We start from the raw sequence: 15,309 nt of genomic DNA, 5'->3' as shown, positions 1-15,309 counted from the left end.
AATCATCAAATATATGATCTGTACGTCAAAAGGAAATGGCCACAAGTGTCAACTGAATTATTTGCTGCCTAAAAATTCCACTCCAAATAAGAGCAAGAAATAATTGTTATATGGGTAAAATAAAGCATTTCGTTACTTCGTGTATATTCTAAACACATATTATGTAATTAAATCAATATAGTATTAAATTTCGGTAATTTTTGTCTTACATCAATAGCAATATTCCATAGACTTCATACAGTTGTCACTTCTGTCTGCAACCTACATTTCCCTGTATCCTTTGCGAGCTTCCATTTGACAATCAGCCAATCCGTTCCATGACAGTTCAGCACGTGACATAGAGTAAGTTCCTGCTGTGGCTTTAGGGAAACAGATCGAAATTTAGCCACGGGAGAATCGCAATTTGCGGGTAAGTTAAGACATTTGGCCACAGCGAGTCCACCCTGATTTCTTCCAGAGTCTTCCTTGGAGAGCTTTGGTGTATGTTTTGTACACTATGGTTTAGAAATTGCCGAAAAAACCTGGTGCAACAAGCTATCGTTTCGTCTAGGCCTACGCTATTTCCTGGTGCAACTTCACAGCTGTGCTTATTGAAATGGTCAAGTTAAGAAAGTTTAGGGAATTGTTGGAGGAGCCCTGTTCTTTTGCTGTCCTGATTTTAAGTGCTCTGCGTTCGAAAGTTTTACCATGAACACTTGCTGCTACTGATTCCGAGTGGATTCATGATAGTGTGACAGTCAGAGCGCACTTTGACTGCATATTCATATCCTTGAGTTGGGTATCGACACCGCTAATCGTTCCATTGGTTATTATTTGGTGTAAAATGCTTTTAACCGCACCGATCTGCATTATGCTATTGCACAACGGTGCTTTTATAATAAACAAGACTGTTGTTGTCATGAGAAGATCATTTTATGTCATTTATTTGTGCTCTAAGATGAAAAGAAATCTTTGCATATGTGGTGTGGGTCCTCAGTGGGAGTTTTTCTGCTGTACTGGGATGTGATATCCAGCCTTTAGTCACTTTCAGCTGCTGGTACTCTGATCGAAAGGAGCACCGCCTCTGAAAAAATGTTACATAGAATCAGCAGTGCTGTGCGTTGAAATGAATAAAGAGTAAAGGGTTATTGTGCATATCAGTGGGTGCCCAACGCCATGACAGTGAGAGGCTGACTGCTGTGGGCTTGGCCTACTTTTTGGTGGAGCCAGATATATACATCAGCTGGTCACCAGGCCAAATTTTGATTTAGAATCATTTTTAAATTGTTATTATATATTTTGGGTGGAAAATGTCATGCACAATAAGATTTCTGACATTGTGTCAGATATAAAAATAAAATATTTTTTGCCAATTTCAGATTTGACAGAAAAAGCTATGCATATTTTTTTATAACGATATATTTTATCCTCTTGTCAGAAAAGCTGAGCCGAGCCCCGGTTTGGCTTTACTGTCCATTGAACTGGATCACCGTTCCATGGTCGGTGTTGATGCTTGGGAGTGGAATGGTGTTATTGACAACGCGTGACAGCACAATTCTGTGAACTATGTGAACAATTTTCACAGACATTCTGTAGCTTCTAACTTTCTCTTTGGTGTAGTCAATTTTTGCACGTCATCTCAGAGGGAAGAGGGAAGTTAATCACCACATCTGTAGCTGCTCAGAGAGAGAAGGATCTAGGGACATATTCAGTGGTAGAGAATCCTGGGTTTCGCTGCTTGTTGAAGTTCTTGGAGACACAATGTGTGTTGACCTTTACCAACTCTACAGTAATTAAAACTCAGGTGAAGGAATCAATCACTGAAGCATGTGGAGTAGCCTTAAGTGGATTTCTGGACTTAGGAGGCGACTGACTCATTTGTAACACACAGTACATGTAGTGCTGAGGTGAGTCATTCAGACACAGGCACTGAAAAGATGCAGATTTTAATATTCAAGGCATTTGTTTTTGTTGGGTTTTTTTTGTAGCTGAATTAAAAAGGAAATTCAGACTGCTTGTATTTATTGATAAGACATAGCTATACGCAACCATATAGCAATATAATTTTGCAGGACAATGCCATTGATTTGAGTACTTTATTAATCAGAAAGGGAAATCTTTTTTTTTTTTTAAAACAAACCAAGTAGCGTTTACAAAGTGTAAAAAAATAACCAAAACAAATAAATGGTAAATTGTGTTTTCATCTCAGAGCATTGCTATGTCAAATTGTAAAGATTTGATTTGCAGTGCAGTAATCACTGCAGGAGACCCATTATCTCTGAGGTGAGTCTGAGGTAGAACACAAACTCATTTACAGCAACACTGCTGTCTAACACTGGTAGTGATGGTTTTAAAAATGGATTTTCTGATTCAAATAAATCTTCATTTAAAAGATCTGATAATATCAAGTGATGTATTTTTATTCCTGTCAAGTTTAGCTGGTAATCATTTGGATTTGATAATTGGTTAAATTTTGAAAAACCACAACCCCAAACAAACCCTGCTGAAGATGGCCTTTGCATTGAAGTTACCATCAGATGTTCGGTGTTCTAAAACACCTCACTTTTGCCTCCAATGAGCAGAAAGAACTGCCGTAATTTACTTGAGCACAGATTTAATAGCTGACAATTTTGGAAAAGACTAGAGAGTCATGTCTCTTCTCTCTTCACATAGAAGGACATTAGAAACGAGCGACATATCTGCGATGTGATAGTGATGTATCGGAAATATTTTATAGAGGCATTACAAAAGAGGGAGCTTCAGAATAAAAAATTGAACCATCATAACAGACAATGCCGTAGATTTGATGGATGAGTTTTAGTGGCAGACACTCAAATTTAGTTTAATCTCCAAACAGCTCTCAAAAGACTAGCTGTAGGTTGCTTTCTCAGCCAAGTAATTTCCTAATTTTTCTTTGAGGTTCTATGCAAGTCGTTAACTCAAGAAGAAACCAGAACTGTGCAATCTGTGCGACCTTAATGAGTTGTTGGATCTGACTGATTGGCTGGATACATGGGTCCAACAGGAGAGCTGTCAATAGAAACAGTGGAAAGAATTGTAAAACTCCTTCAAGAAGTTGAACTCGGAAAAGATGTTGTTTGTTCCCTGTCAGCAACAAAAACAAGCAAAAATGGGAAAGTTGTAAAAGGGAAACGCACGTCGACATCAAAGCGCCGGGACAGAGAACTCAAAGCTTGTATCCCTTGTTAATAGAAAATGCACAAAAAATAAAACTAAATAAAATAAAAGGATATGGGATTTACATCAAGAAAAGCCTAACATAAACTGTCACTAACCCCTAAATTGAAGAAAACACTGTTACTGTGGGATAAAGAAAAGTACTCGGGGACTGTTATCTTTTGATGAAAGTCATATTTCATGTCTAATCACCATTCTGACTAGAGCTGCACGGTACTCGCAGTACCCCGCGGTGCCAAATCGTTACGGTTCCTACTATACTAGAAATTCTACACGACCATGAATGACTATACTAACGGTGCCAGTTTCCGCTACACAGCGGCCGCCTCTACTCTCCTCCCGGCTTCTCATCGCTTGCTACTCCCTTGTAAACAAACCCACACGGCAACCACTGCAACCGAACTACACAGCTGCTGAATGATTGGCTGTTTGCCCCTTAGTGGTGGCCTCCGGGAGATGATAGGCTGTTTCCGCACGCTGGGTCCGCCCGTCTGCTAGCTGATTGGCTGTTCGTGTGTTTCTGACGCTAGAACGAACTCCAAGTAGACGGCTCCGCTTCGATAGAAATTCGTTTCAAAACGAAAGTGTTGTCTCGCCCAGACGCGCGTACAGCGGTCACAAACACGAGACAACACACACACACACTCACTATGGCAGAAGCACCGGGCCTGAGCGGCGAGTCTGCCGCAGCGTGCAAGTGGCACCACTTAAAACAAACTCCAAAAGCCACATTTGGAACTATTTTGGGTTTAAACAAGTCACAGACGGTTAAGCAATAGACGATGACCGTCCACTGCGCAGGCGCTGCCACCAGCTATAGGAGCCAAAGGAGGCAACACATCCAACCTCATTAAACACCTGCAGTGTTGTCACCCAGATTTATATGTCAATACCAGATTAATATGCCCTGTTTATTTTCTAATTGGCTAATATTAGGCTATGTCCTCCGTGTACACGCTGAACAATGAAGAGTTAAAAGATTTTAAACACCTAAAAAATACATACAAATATAGTTTTCACAGGGACTCAGTTCCTGTTTATTGTATTTTGTCCTCTGTTTTATTATGTTGGAGAAGAAGCATTATTGTCAAATAGATTTTTTAAAAAACCTTTAAATTTCGTTGTACCACGTTTTTATTCTATTTTATTCTAAAAGACAGTGGATTTGTTATCCTAAGTCAATTAACTATGTTAGTATTATGTTTATCATGCACATAACAACATACGTAATTAATAAGTATTTATAACTTGTACAAATACATTGCAGTTCATAAGAATAATAATAAAATAAGGTCGCAGTATCGCGATAATACCCAGAACCATGATACTTTGTCTGATAAAGTATCGTGGTTACTTATTTTGGTATCGTGACAACTCTAATTCTAACTAAATGGCGCTTAAAGAGAACATGGGAACCTGGATATGTCAGGTAAAAAACCATGGGAGATGGCAGTCAATGCCTCTGCAGTAAATGCCAGGATGTACTAGGGATATAACGGTTACCAGTATTACAGTAAATCGCGGTGAAATTTTACGCGTTAAAGATTATGTTTATGTTTGAATTTCTAACCAGAATTTTTGTGTATTCCACTGAGCGGAGCCGACACAAGATCATCACAAGATGTTGTGAAATTATTTCAATGTATGTGTTTTTCGAACATTTGTACAGCAATTGAGAATATCGCTAACCGTGATAATTTGGTCACTAAAATCGAGATATTTACATATTGTTACATCCCTAGGATGTACATTAACTTTTGGCAGTTTCCTTATTGAATCAGTTCAAGAGAGGCTTGTCTTGAAGAAAAACAATTCAACTCAGTAACATGGCCAGCAAACAGTCCAGCAATCTCAATCCAATTGAAAATTTATGGTGGAAATAAACAAGGTTTTAGACTGCAAGGCTGATCTGCTACAAGAAAGTTTACAAGAAAGTTATAGCCTGATTGATGAGGAATATTGTTTAAAGTATTTTAGCTGTCACAAAAGCCAGAAGAGGTGCAACAAAGTTATAACTATAATTTTATTTTTCTTTTGGTATGATTCTGTAATTTTCCTCATTGTGGTGTTGTGGTTTGAGACAGAGTTTGGACCCTTAAGAAGAGACTGACCCACAGGGGAGTGATAGATAAGGAACTTATTCACCAGGTAAGAATTGGAATTTCAGAGCAACTAAAGTTAAGTCTCTGACCTACGAGTTAGCATGAACAGGATCTCCTGGATTCTAATGGCATGGTGAAGTGATGGTTTCTCCTCTGAGAGTGATTTCTGAAGTGGCAAATTGCTTATTTTCCAAGGAGAGGGCAGAGGACAAAAATCTACCAAACATTGCAAAAAAAAAAAAAAAGTCTACTAAGCACAAGACTAAAGGTTAGATCTGATGGTTACCACAAAGGCAATCTGAAAAACTGGCAATGAACACTTTAAAAAGTAATGAACTACAGGTGAGTAGAATAACTGCCCAGCAGACTGCCATGGCAAGTCAAAAACATTGGAGATTGACAGGGGAAGATAAACAGGAAACGAGCTACAAGACAAATAAAAAAAAAAAAGCAAAGGGAGGTAACTGGCATATCCTAACACTACCTTTCATCGTGGTTTGGGACCATACCCTTGTCAGTCAAACAGGTATTGCTGACCCCTCCCACAATGGTGCACATCCAATAGTCACTGGACAGGAAACACGGGAGTCTGGGTTTAGGGCTCAGGCCACCGATGACAACAAGCTAGTTCTTGGAAACCTGGAACTTGGGATGAATTTTCATAGTTCTTGGTAGTTTTAGACAGAAAGAAGTTGATAACTTTCTGGAATTTAAATGGGCCAGATAATGAGACTTTTTGACCAAGTTGGTACCAGAGATTGATGTTTGACAGTGTTTTAAGTGGTCTGTAATGGAGCTGCATGGGTGTCCCTCCAAACATTCCCGCCCCTGTCCAGAAGGGCAGGACAGGGGCAAGGCCCTGCTCCCTACCACATATCCCCCCTGAAATCACTTATCAGTGTTTTAAAAGGCTAAACTAAAAAAGTGAAAAAAATGATAGCTAACTTAAAAAGAAAATACGATTTGTAACTCACAACTTTATTGACAGGAACATTGACAGGAGTTTCTCTGAACTCCAAAAGGTCCCGCTACGAACTGTTGACTTTTTCCAATGGCAAAGGACAGTTTACCGTAAATTCCGGATTATAGAGTGCACCTGAATATAAGCTGCACCCTCTAATTTTAATAAGAAAATCCATTTTGTACTTGTATAGGTCGCACTGGATTATAAACCGCGGGTGTCCACATTGTAAAATGAGATATTTACACGGAAAGATGTTACACGTGAGGATTTTTAAACTTTTAATTAAATGCATATAGTAGCATAAACAAATACTGCAAATGCTTTTTTTTCTTGAACAGTGCCTGTAACATAGATGGTTTTACCTTAAATACCTATCAGTAACGCACAAATACGTGGCGTAAATTCTTTTTTTTCAAACAGTGTCTGTAACACGGCTGGTTTAAAAAAATATTTTTTAAAAACTATCAGGAAAAGTCATTGATCGCCTTCTTCATCTTCCTCCTGCACACTAAAACCATCAAAGTCATCTTCTTCAGTGTCTGAACTGAACAGCCTCAGAACTTCGTCACTCATGGCATCATATGCATTTCTTCATTTGTTTTCCATGTTGAGGGTGAGTACAAATGACCGATTTACAATAACCCAGCAGTGTAAGTGTGTTTGATTTATCGTACAATTTCATTGGACCACTGTATTCGTTAATTTTATTTGTCTAATGTTACGAGGCAAAATGTTTTTGGCGGCATGAAAAAAAAGAAAACCTATTAGCCACCGTATTATAAGCCACGGTGCGCAAAGCCTGGGAAAAAAGTAGTGACTTATCATCCGGAATTTACAGTAATTGAAAAACTACAAGTGTTACTAACGCAAATAAAAATATCAAATGGAAGAAGAATGAACCAAATACTGAAACAAAAATTTTCCAAAATTTTGGAAAATGAAATCATAAACAGTAAACAATAACGATAAACAACTGAACACCACCCAGAACACTGACAATCAACAAAATGCTAAACAATACAAAACATTTGACCTTGAAATGTGAATATGAACATATGACCTTGTTGAGATTTGATGATTAGCAATGATACAATGAAGTGTAGTAAAGTCATAAATTTTAAAGTAAAAAATTTTGCAAAAAATAAATAATGATAATGTGAAATAATAATGTGCAGAGTAGTATAGTGCAGCTCAGTCTCTTCCAGCCCCGTTCTGTCACTGCTGGTTGCACTCGTGTTCTTCTGATTGAACATCAGTTCAGCAGTCTTACGGTTACGAGCACTTCACTTCCATGAAGGGCTCTCGATTACTGCCCATTTCCCCAACTAATCTTCTTTTAGGACAATTCAGGAGAGAATTCACACATATTTCTTGACAGTGGTTGAAGGCTGTAGATTGTTGAAAGTATGGTGGCCACTTGGTGGGCTGAATTATTCAAATCAGCTTTTCACTCAGTTGGGGTGGAGCGCTTAGCCGCTTGGGCCCTCATTGTGCACATATGGATGAAGATCATGTGATTGTACCAGCATCATCTTGGCATGATGGGCACGCCTTCCAGAATTTCACCTGATTTCTGAGTCCTGTAGTGGTTCTGCTGCTGATGCAGTTCATTTAAGCTGTGGATGAATGTTAGCAGGAAAGAGAACCGAGCAGCACAACTATGCAACAAGTCATCTTCGCAACGTTCTACTTCAGGAATTGCTTTTTATCAGGTCCAGTCCCAGTGTTCGTTGGTAGACCAATCAAGATTTAATTTGAACCCAAAAATAAAACAACTGGCCAGTTGATATGAAAAATGTTTTAAGACAATACCAAAATACCCACAACCTGCTGTAAAGCATTAATTAGAAATGCAGTAACATGAACTTATTTTGCAGAGGAAAAACTTCAAACCATTTAGAGAACAAACCAACTCAAGACTTTTTTTTTTGGAAAAAGTTTTAGTAAACCATGGTTAATATTTGTATCATCCACCACCCATACTAAAACTTTTTCCAACTCTTCCAGTTCAGTTTCTGCTCCTGTGTTGCTCTCTGCTGCAAGACAGAAATGTTTGTGCTTAGATTTTATTTTGGGAGCAGCACAGCATCAAGAAAGCAGCAATTTCTTCTCAGTGAGGAACTGATTAATCGATTTGGGATAAATATGGTCTGTCCTCTCTTAATTCAGCTCAGAAGAGTTTAGATAAGATTTCAGCGTAATCTACTTAATTCTCACTAGTGACTTACTACTAAATTCTTCTTAATTCTGACCAGTGGCTGTGTTTGGTGATGCGGAGCCATCCACAGACAGTTCAGGATGAGCATTACGTTTTTCTGCTCCAGTTGAACCAGAAACACTTCATGTGGTACCAACAGCGTGACATCAGAGCAGCTTACAACATTATGTGATGCAACAACAGCTTTTCATACAGATAAGAATTTAAAAATAAAAATTTTTATTTTTGAGGCTAGTCTTGTGCTTTTTCCTTAGTAGCGCCATAGTGTTGTGCTTGTGTTGTCAGACATCAGATATTTGGCAGGTGTTATTGATCACTGTTATCTGGCATGCATGCTTTCGCATGGGCCCAGATCAGCTTTGATACTCTCACTTTTCTTCTCATCATTGTTTGTAATAATTTTCTTTGCTCTGAGCAGTTTTGGAATGCTGGCTAAATTGTTTAGGATCCTTTTGCACCAGATAAAACAACCCAGGTCATCTCTTATGGAACTTTTCTAATGAACCATAACACATTAAAAAACATTCAGCACCTTACACTCACTCTTCTCTCCATCTCTAAGAATGTTTGAATCGGTGTATTTAGTAGGTATTAGGTTTAGTGTGTGTGTTTGAACATTGATATGAAATAACTCCTCATAAAGTAATCTGCTGTTTTATCCTTTCCATTCCTTCCCCCCAGTACAGTGTGTATATACCGTGCACATTTAAAATCAAAATAATCAGCAAACCCTCGAGTATGGATCCTTTAAAGGATTCCCCTCAACTATGGTGCTAACACAAGAATGTCAGCATTAACGCTTTAATGTAAGGAACAACTCCTGGAACAGTTCATAGAGCATATCAGCGTTGGCTCTCCAGGTTGCATTCATTCTCTTGGCCATGACTTGACTTTGTGCTAGATGAACATCTGCTTACCTCTGTATGAATGCTAACAAACACTGAGAGTCGTCAGCCAGAGAATAAGCAGGACATTAATGATCCAGACAAGTGTGCAGAAAGATTCAAAAGACAGATCAAACACACTGTAGAAGTTTAACATCTGGTGGCACCTTGGTCAGGAGAGGGTGAGGGGTTGGCATCCCCACAGGCTGTATCTGCAACATTTAATATTTTCAAATGAAGAACTAACCTACACTTGGATTTCTCTATTTCAAACCAGTAAATATTGGTTTTAGCCAATCAGCCTGCTTGTATTAATTAAGAGATTTTCACTTTTGCTCTGCAAAAATTGTGTATTCCTCTCAAAGTGCTAACTATCTCCATTGTATTGTGAATAGCCACTCCATCCCCCACTGAGGTTGCTGCCTGTAATGATAAAGGTCAAACTGCTGTTTGAATGAGCAGAAATGTTATGCCCACATCTGCAACTTTTTGTTTTTTATTACAAGGGGGGTTGACATGCGTTGTGTCTTCCTCCTCATCTGACGTGGCCTCTGTGTCTGAACTGTCCTGCTCAATCACATATTGACCATCTGTCTCCTGGTGCGTCGTTAGAACAGTCACATCCTCATCACTTGACGAATCGGTGAAGTGACGAACGTTTTCATTCTGAAATGCGAGGTCCACATCTCCACCATCAGATTCACAGTCTGACTTGCTCTGTAGAATTCCTACTGAGCACTGATCCTTCTTGCTTGCCTTGGTTGTGACATTGTGAAGTCTGGAGCTGCGTGTCAGGCATTCCCTATTTATGGTTGTTTCTTGCCTACAACATTCACACCTTCCCCTCCCTTCCTTCATCGACTCTAAATTGTATGATGTCCAGAGATTCTTACAGAAGGGCACATCAGAGTTGCTGGCCTGCAGAATACCCTGTGTGTAGGGGTAGGGTGCTGGCAGGGACATAGCTCAATAAATAGGCTTCTTTACACAGCAATGGGAGGCAGGTAGTGGTATGTTAGACTACGTGGTATGTTAGGGGGGGGGGGTTTCATTGCAGACTGAAGTCTGCACTTTGGGACGTCTCAACAATTGTACTCGCTCTCTGTTGTCTTCTGTTTTGTGGCTAAATTTGGAATATTTTTTTTTAACTCTATTGTCACTAATTGAGCACAGTTTTTTTTGGACCATAAATTATTTTGGACGTCCGTTAGCATCTCCTTCAACACATCACTTTTTTACCTGATTTTGTCTCATTTTGCTACCATTGATACACTATATATGATTCTGATAGTATTGTATTTAAAAAGCACTGGCTAAAACTTTGTTGTTTCTGTTTGCTCTCACATTGGAAGATCTGTTTTAATTGTTTTATAAAGATACAGCCTTGGGAGAACACCAGATTTTATTTAGGTAGGGGTCAAATTGGATATCAATCTTTGCATTTTAATTTCCATTTTAAAGTCTGGCCCTTCCAAAGTATCTACCAGGCCTCTCACTCCATGTTGCCGAGGCTGGCCTTGGTCACGCTGAGGATTAGAGTTTCGTCGTGGTCTTTGGCAGTTGTTTTTATGACCTTTGGGCACGCCATTATGCCCAAGCTCATCACAGGTCCAGCATGCTCCTGTGTATCTTTGCACACCTGCATGGCTCTCCTAGGCCCATCACAATTGGTATAGATGTCACCCTCCTGAAGTCAATTGTTTTTACTTCCTTTATTCTTTGTCTGATGTATATAGCTGGATTCACGTGTCGCCCGCTCTGGCCCCTGAAATGCATTTGACTGTGGATCCTGGTGTCGCTAATACCAAATTTCTGAACATAGAGCTGCCAATTCAGGGTTTTCTTCCTCCGTGGGTGTGTTGCTTGTGGAAAATTTATCAGAAATGTGGACAGTTTGGAAGTGACCCACAGGCTTGACTTTAGGCCTATGCCTCTTCTTCCTGACTGTCACCCAGCCAGCTTTGGTTCCCAGCTGCATGTAGTCTGCTCAGGGACAGTTAACAGGATTAGCTACGCTAGGTAGCTCTGCACTGGCTGAAGGGGCCTGGCTAGCTATCAGGCTGTTTTCAACTGTGCTAAGCCGAGCTTCCAATTCAAAGAGCCTCGCCTGCAAAACTATAAAAAGCCTACATTTATTATATGTACCGAAAGGAGGCAGAGGGGTAGGTAAACGCATGACACACGGAAAAAGTGTAAGCAGGAGATGGAGGGAAAGAGCCGGTAGCCATGCTGTGCTAGCGGACTACATCAATCAATAGAAGTGTACAAATGTCACGAAACACAAAGATCTCTGGAAATAGAGTTTTTACAATGTGAAATGTGTCAATATAAGAAGAAATTTTGTAATATTTAGTAGTTCTAGAAGACTGAAAAGTCCAACAGAGTACAAACGTGATAAAACAGGAAGTGATGTAATATGCCTTATTGCCTTACCGAATTACATTTCTGTAATTCTGAAATCCTAAACAGAATAAAGTTTGGGTTTTGTGTTTAACTCAATACACATATATTGAATAACTTTCTAATCTTAGATTAGAATGCAATAATAACATGCATCTTTACAGTTCTAAATGATTTTAGTGCCTTATCTTGGAAAACTACTTTTACGCTTATGAAAAACTATACAACCTAATGTGCCAAAATTGTGTCTTCTACTGGTGGAAAGCATTTTGTAAAAAGGTTGGTTTGTTTTGAAAGGTGCAAGCCTTTCAAATGTTGTGACAGCCCTATGATGTTCCTTCTCTTTTTCTTGCTCATCGTGCATCAAGTGTGAACGTTTTTTACCTTTAGCTCTATGATAACTCTAGAAACTGTTGACTATTAAAGAGGAGATCATGAAACAGTGTTGTTTTCAGTAAGGCTTTCTTAAGATATTTAACACAGGTTACAGAACGTGTGATTGTTTCATAAGTACTTTCAGTTGCATGTGTGTTGTACATATGTAGACATCAAACACATTGCACTCCTGGAAGAGATTTCAGTCTTGGATAGAACAGATTTTTTTTATTTTTCAGACCTTAGAACTAGCGCAGTTATCACTGTTCTTTGCAAAATGTGACAACGCTTCCTCTCTGCCATCACGCTTTTTTTTTTTTTAATGATAGCACTTTCACACACTTTTGTATAACGTTGTTGATTTGTAATCAGTGTTTCTGCAGCACCTGCCGTGATCAGTAAAGTAATTGATAACCTTAGGGCATGCGATTCCAATTCCCCATAAATACCCAGAGAGACACAGAGATGTACAGACACACACACACACACACCCACACAAGCTCAGACCCACTGCACCTATTAGACAGAGACATGGAGATCCTTTGGAAATCTTCAAACTGGTCCTCAATTTCGATGACAAGTTGCCCACACGGTCCTCCAAAGATGGTTGGGCCACTTTCATGTGTATTTCTACACAGGGAGCATGAAGATCTGTATTTTGATTATTTTTTAAATTATACAAATGATTTAGAGTCCAGTTATACTGCTTATTTTAGCATGATACCGCTAAAAGTCTCTGTATTTGGCTTTCTCAGCCTGTGGAACCCCCTCCCATATGTGATGGCCTCACCAGTCTCAGTCTACAACTCCAACAATTTGGACTCTCACATCCCCAGTGTAAGTTGATTCTGTATTTTGTCTCTTTGTATTGTTAGACTTAACAGTGTGTTTTTCTGCAACATACATTAGTTTTATCTATCTATAGATGACTTGAATAGAATCAGTTGGAAATGTTATTTTATAAAGAAAACTTTTTACTTTTGACTTGAACCTAAATGTTTACAATTGATTTCAATGCACAAACATCAGAGAAGCCACTTTGTGTTTGTGGCTGACTTTCTTCATTGCTCCCTTAATCTGCAGTAAGAGTATTTTCACTGGAAATATAGTTGCATTGGAGCTAGCTGTGCACAGAACAGTAGTGAGAGTTGGAGGCTCATGGCTGGGCGTTCACACCAAAAGCGACTTGAGCTAACGTGGCGGCCAGCTGCCATTCATTGTCAATGTCAGTGTACGCCGACGACTATGAGCGTCCGGAGCGAACAACGTTGTGAGCAACTTGAGCGAGTTGTTGCGAGGTTCAACTTTTTATGCAAATGAGCAGTGGCGCGAAGGTGATGAAAGCCAATTGTGGGCCGATCTCGATTCCAAGAGCGGAAAAAGGCAGAAAGAGAGGAAAACAATGGAGGATAAATTAATTATTGCTGTCTCACCGGGACCAATAGCTTGGAGATAGTTGGTGTCCATCCTGTTGATCCGTGGACCAACCTTGGTGAGGAGGTCATCGAACTGGCTTTTATCCAGTCGGAAATAGTGCTGGAACCAAATATCAAAGCTGAGCTCCTGAATCAGCCGGTGAAATTCTCCATGGAGAGGTCGGTTTCTCAGGACATTATGGACCCAGATGGACCGACGGCAACAGGCCCTACGTTTCCATCGCAAATATGCAGATGCAACACAAAGGCCGCCCAGAGTGCGATCCATGGTGAAAGAGGAAACCGATGTAAAGATGGATTATTACACATGCCTGATGTTGGAAAGACCCGCCCCTTTCGGTCGTTTTGGTCACTCAAGTCGCTTTTGGTGTGCAGCGACTGCAGGCGACGTGTTGTGAGCGACCTGAGCAACCACAGATGATTTTGTGGTTGATTTTGTGGATGATCATGGGGGAAGTAAGCTGCAGAGTTGTACCCACTGTGTCACTATGAGTGGGAGAGCAGGCAGAATTGTGTGCAGGGAGTGACAATTTGTTCAACTGCGTTGTCCCTTTTGACACATGGAGGGAGGCATGGGGCTGCAGTAGAAATAGTTGCAAGGTCACCTACATTAGCAGAGAGGCAGTAATTTGTAATTTAACATAAGATGTCACTTGCAGATTGCATTGTTGAAGCAGAGACTATATGACCATAGAGGAATTGTGATTACTGAACATGATTTGATATTGTAAAATTGGTGTTTTGGTGTATAATACAGGAATACAGGTTCTGGCTATGAATATAATACAGGAAGATTGCACAGAAATGCTGCAAGACATAACTTTCACTCACCAGAAACAACTTGGCTTGAAGGCATCCATACCTATAGCCTCGTAGCAAGCGGGCTGAGTTTTGAATTATACCAGAAGGGATATAGAATCCCTCCAGCCTGGTCTGAGTCTGCCTGTGGTCTCCTCCCAGTTTTGACATGTCCAAAAAATACAACCAGACAACCAGAAGTTGTCCTATTCAGATGCCAGAACTACCTCAGTTGACTTCTTTCGATGCAGAGAAGCTGTTGCTCTACTCCAACATAAGCGTTCAATATATAGCGTTCAAATAAATGTTTAGTCATGGAAATAAGAAAAGAGGGAGTGACCAAAAGAAAGACTAACACACTATGAGCCCAGACAGATGAAAATATATACACATGTCAAGTCAAGTAAAGTCAAATTTATTTGTATAGCACATTTCATGTACAAAACAATTCAAAGTGCTTTACATAAAATAAAAGCATTGCAGCGGGGAGCAGAAGAAGTATTAAAAATATGTAAAATAATATAAAGAAATAAGATAATTCAAATGAATAAAAACAAGCAACAGCCTAGATAAAAGATACCGTGCAGATTTCATGCATAGACACATGAGAAAATAAATGTTTTTAACCTGGATTTTAAAACGTCTACATTTGGTGACAGTTTAATCTCCACTGGCACATATGAGAGATATAGTTTAGAAATGTACAAGTTGGAGGAAGGCGGCAAAATTAAATCTGATGTAAGAAATAGGACTGGATAGGACTTGCAGTTGAGGTTATAAGTACCCCCTTCATGTCTCAGTGTTTATAAATGAGTGGTACTGTATGAGCGAGTGTGAATATGGCTTATAGTGTAAAAGTGCTTTGAGTGGTCAACTCGATGGACAATGGATTGTCAAGTACAATCCATTTAACAGGTCTTGGGGTTTTGGACGATTTTTCAGGCATTTGAAATTT

At 39.6% G+C, this 15,309-nt stretch overlaps 1 protein-coding gene across 3 annotated transcripts in view; it reads left to right on the top strand.

The window, feature by feature from the left end:
• Nucleotides 1–324: 324 nt before the first annotated feature.
• The window catches only part of mtm1 (myotubularin 1), a 45,010-nt gene continuing 30,025 nt past the window's right edge, over nt 325–15,309 (top strand). For 2 of the 3 annotated variants that reach the window (XM_072375986.1, XM_072375985.1), the window contains exons 1-2: nt 325–409; nt 12,876–12,957. In XM_072375986.1, the coding sequence (XP_072232087.1) occupies nt 12,901–12,957 (57 nt within the window). In that variant the 5' untranslated portion in view covers nt 325–409; nt 12,876–12,900. The remainder of the gene's footprint in view (nt 410–12,875; nt 12,958–15,309) is intronic. The other variant, XM_072375987.1, reaches the window with a different exon arrangement.

This window comes from Leuresthes tenuis, unplaced genomic scaffold (genome assembly GCF_036924035.1).
Source record: "Leuresthes tenuis unplaced genomic scaffold, fLeuTen1.0.hap1 SCAF_22, whole genome shotgun sequence".
In the NCBI taxonomy this organism is placed as follows: domain Eukaryota; kingdom Metazoa; phylum Chordata; class Actinopteri; order Atheriniformes; family Atherinopsidae; genus Leuresthes; species Leuresthes tenuis.
This window is presented reverse-complemented; position numbering and strand designations above follow the sequence as displayed.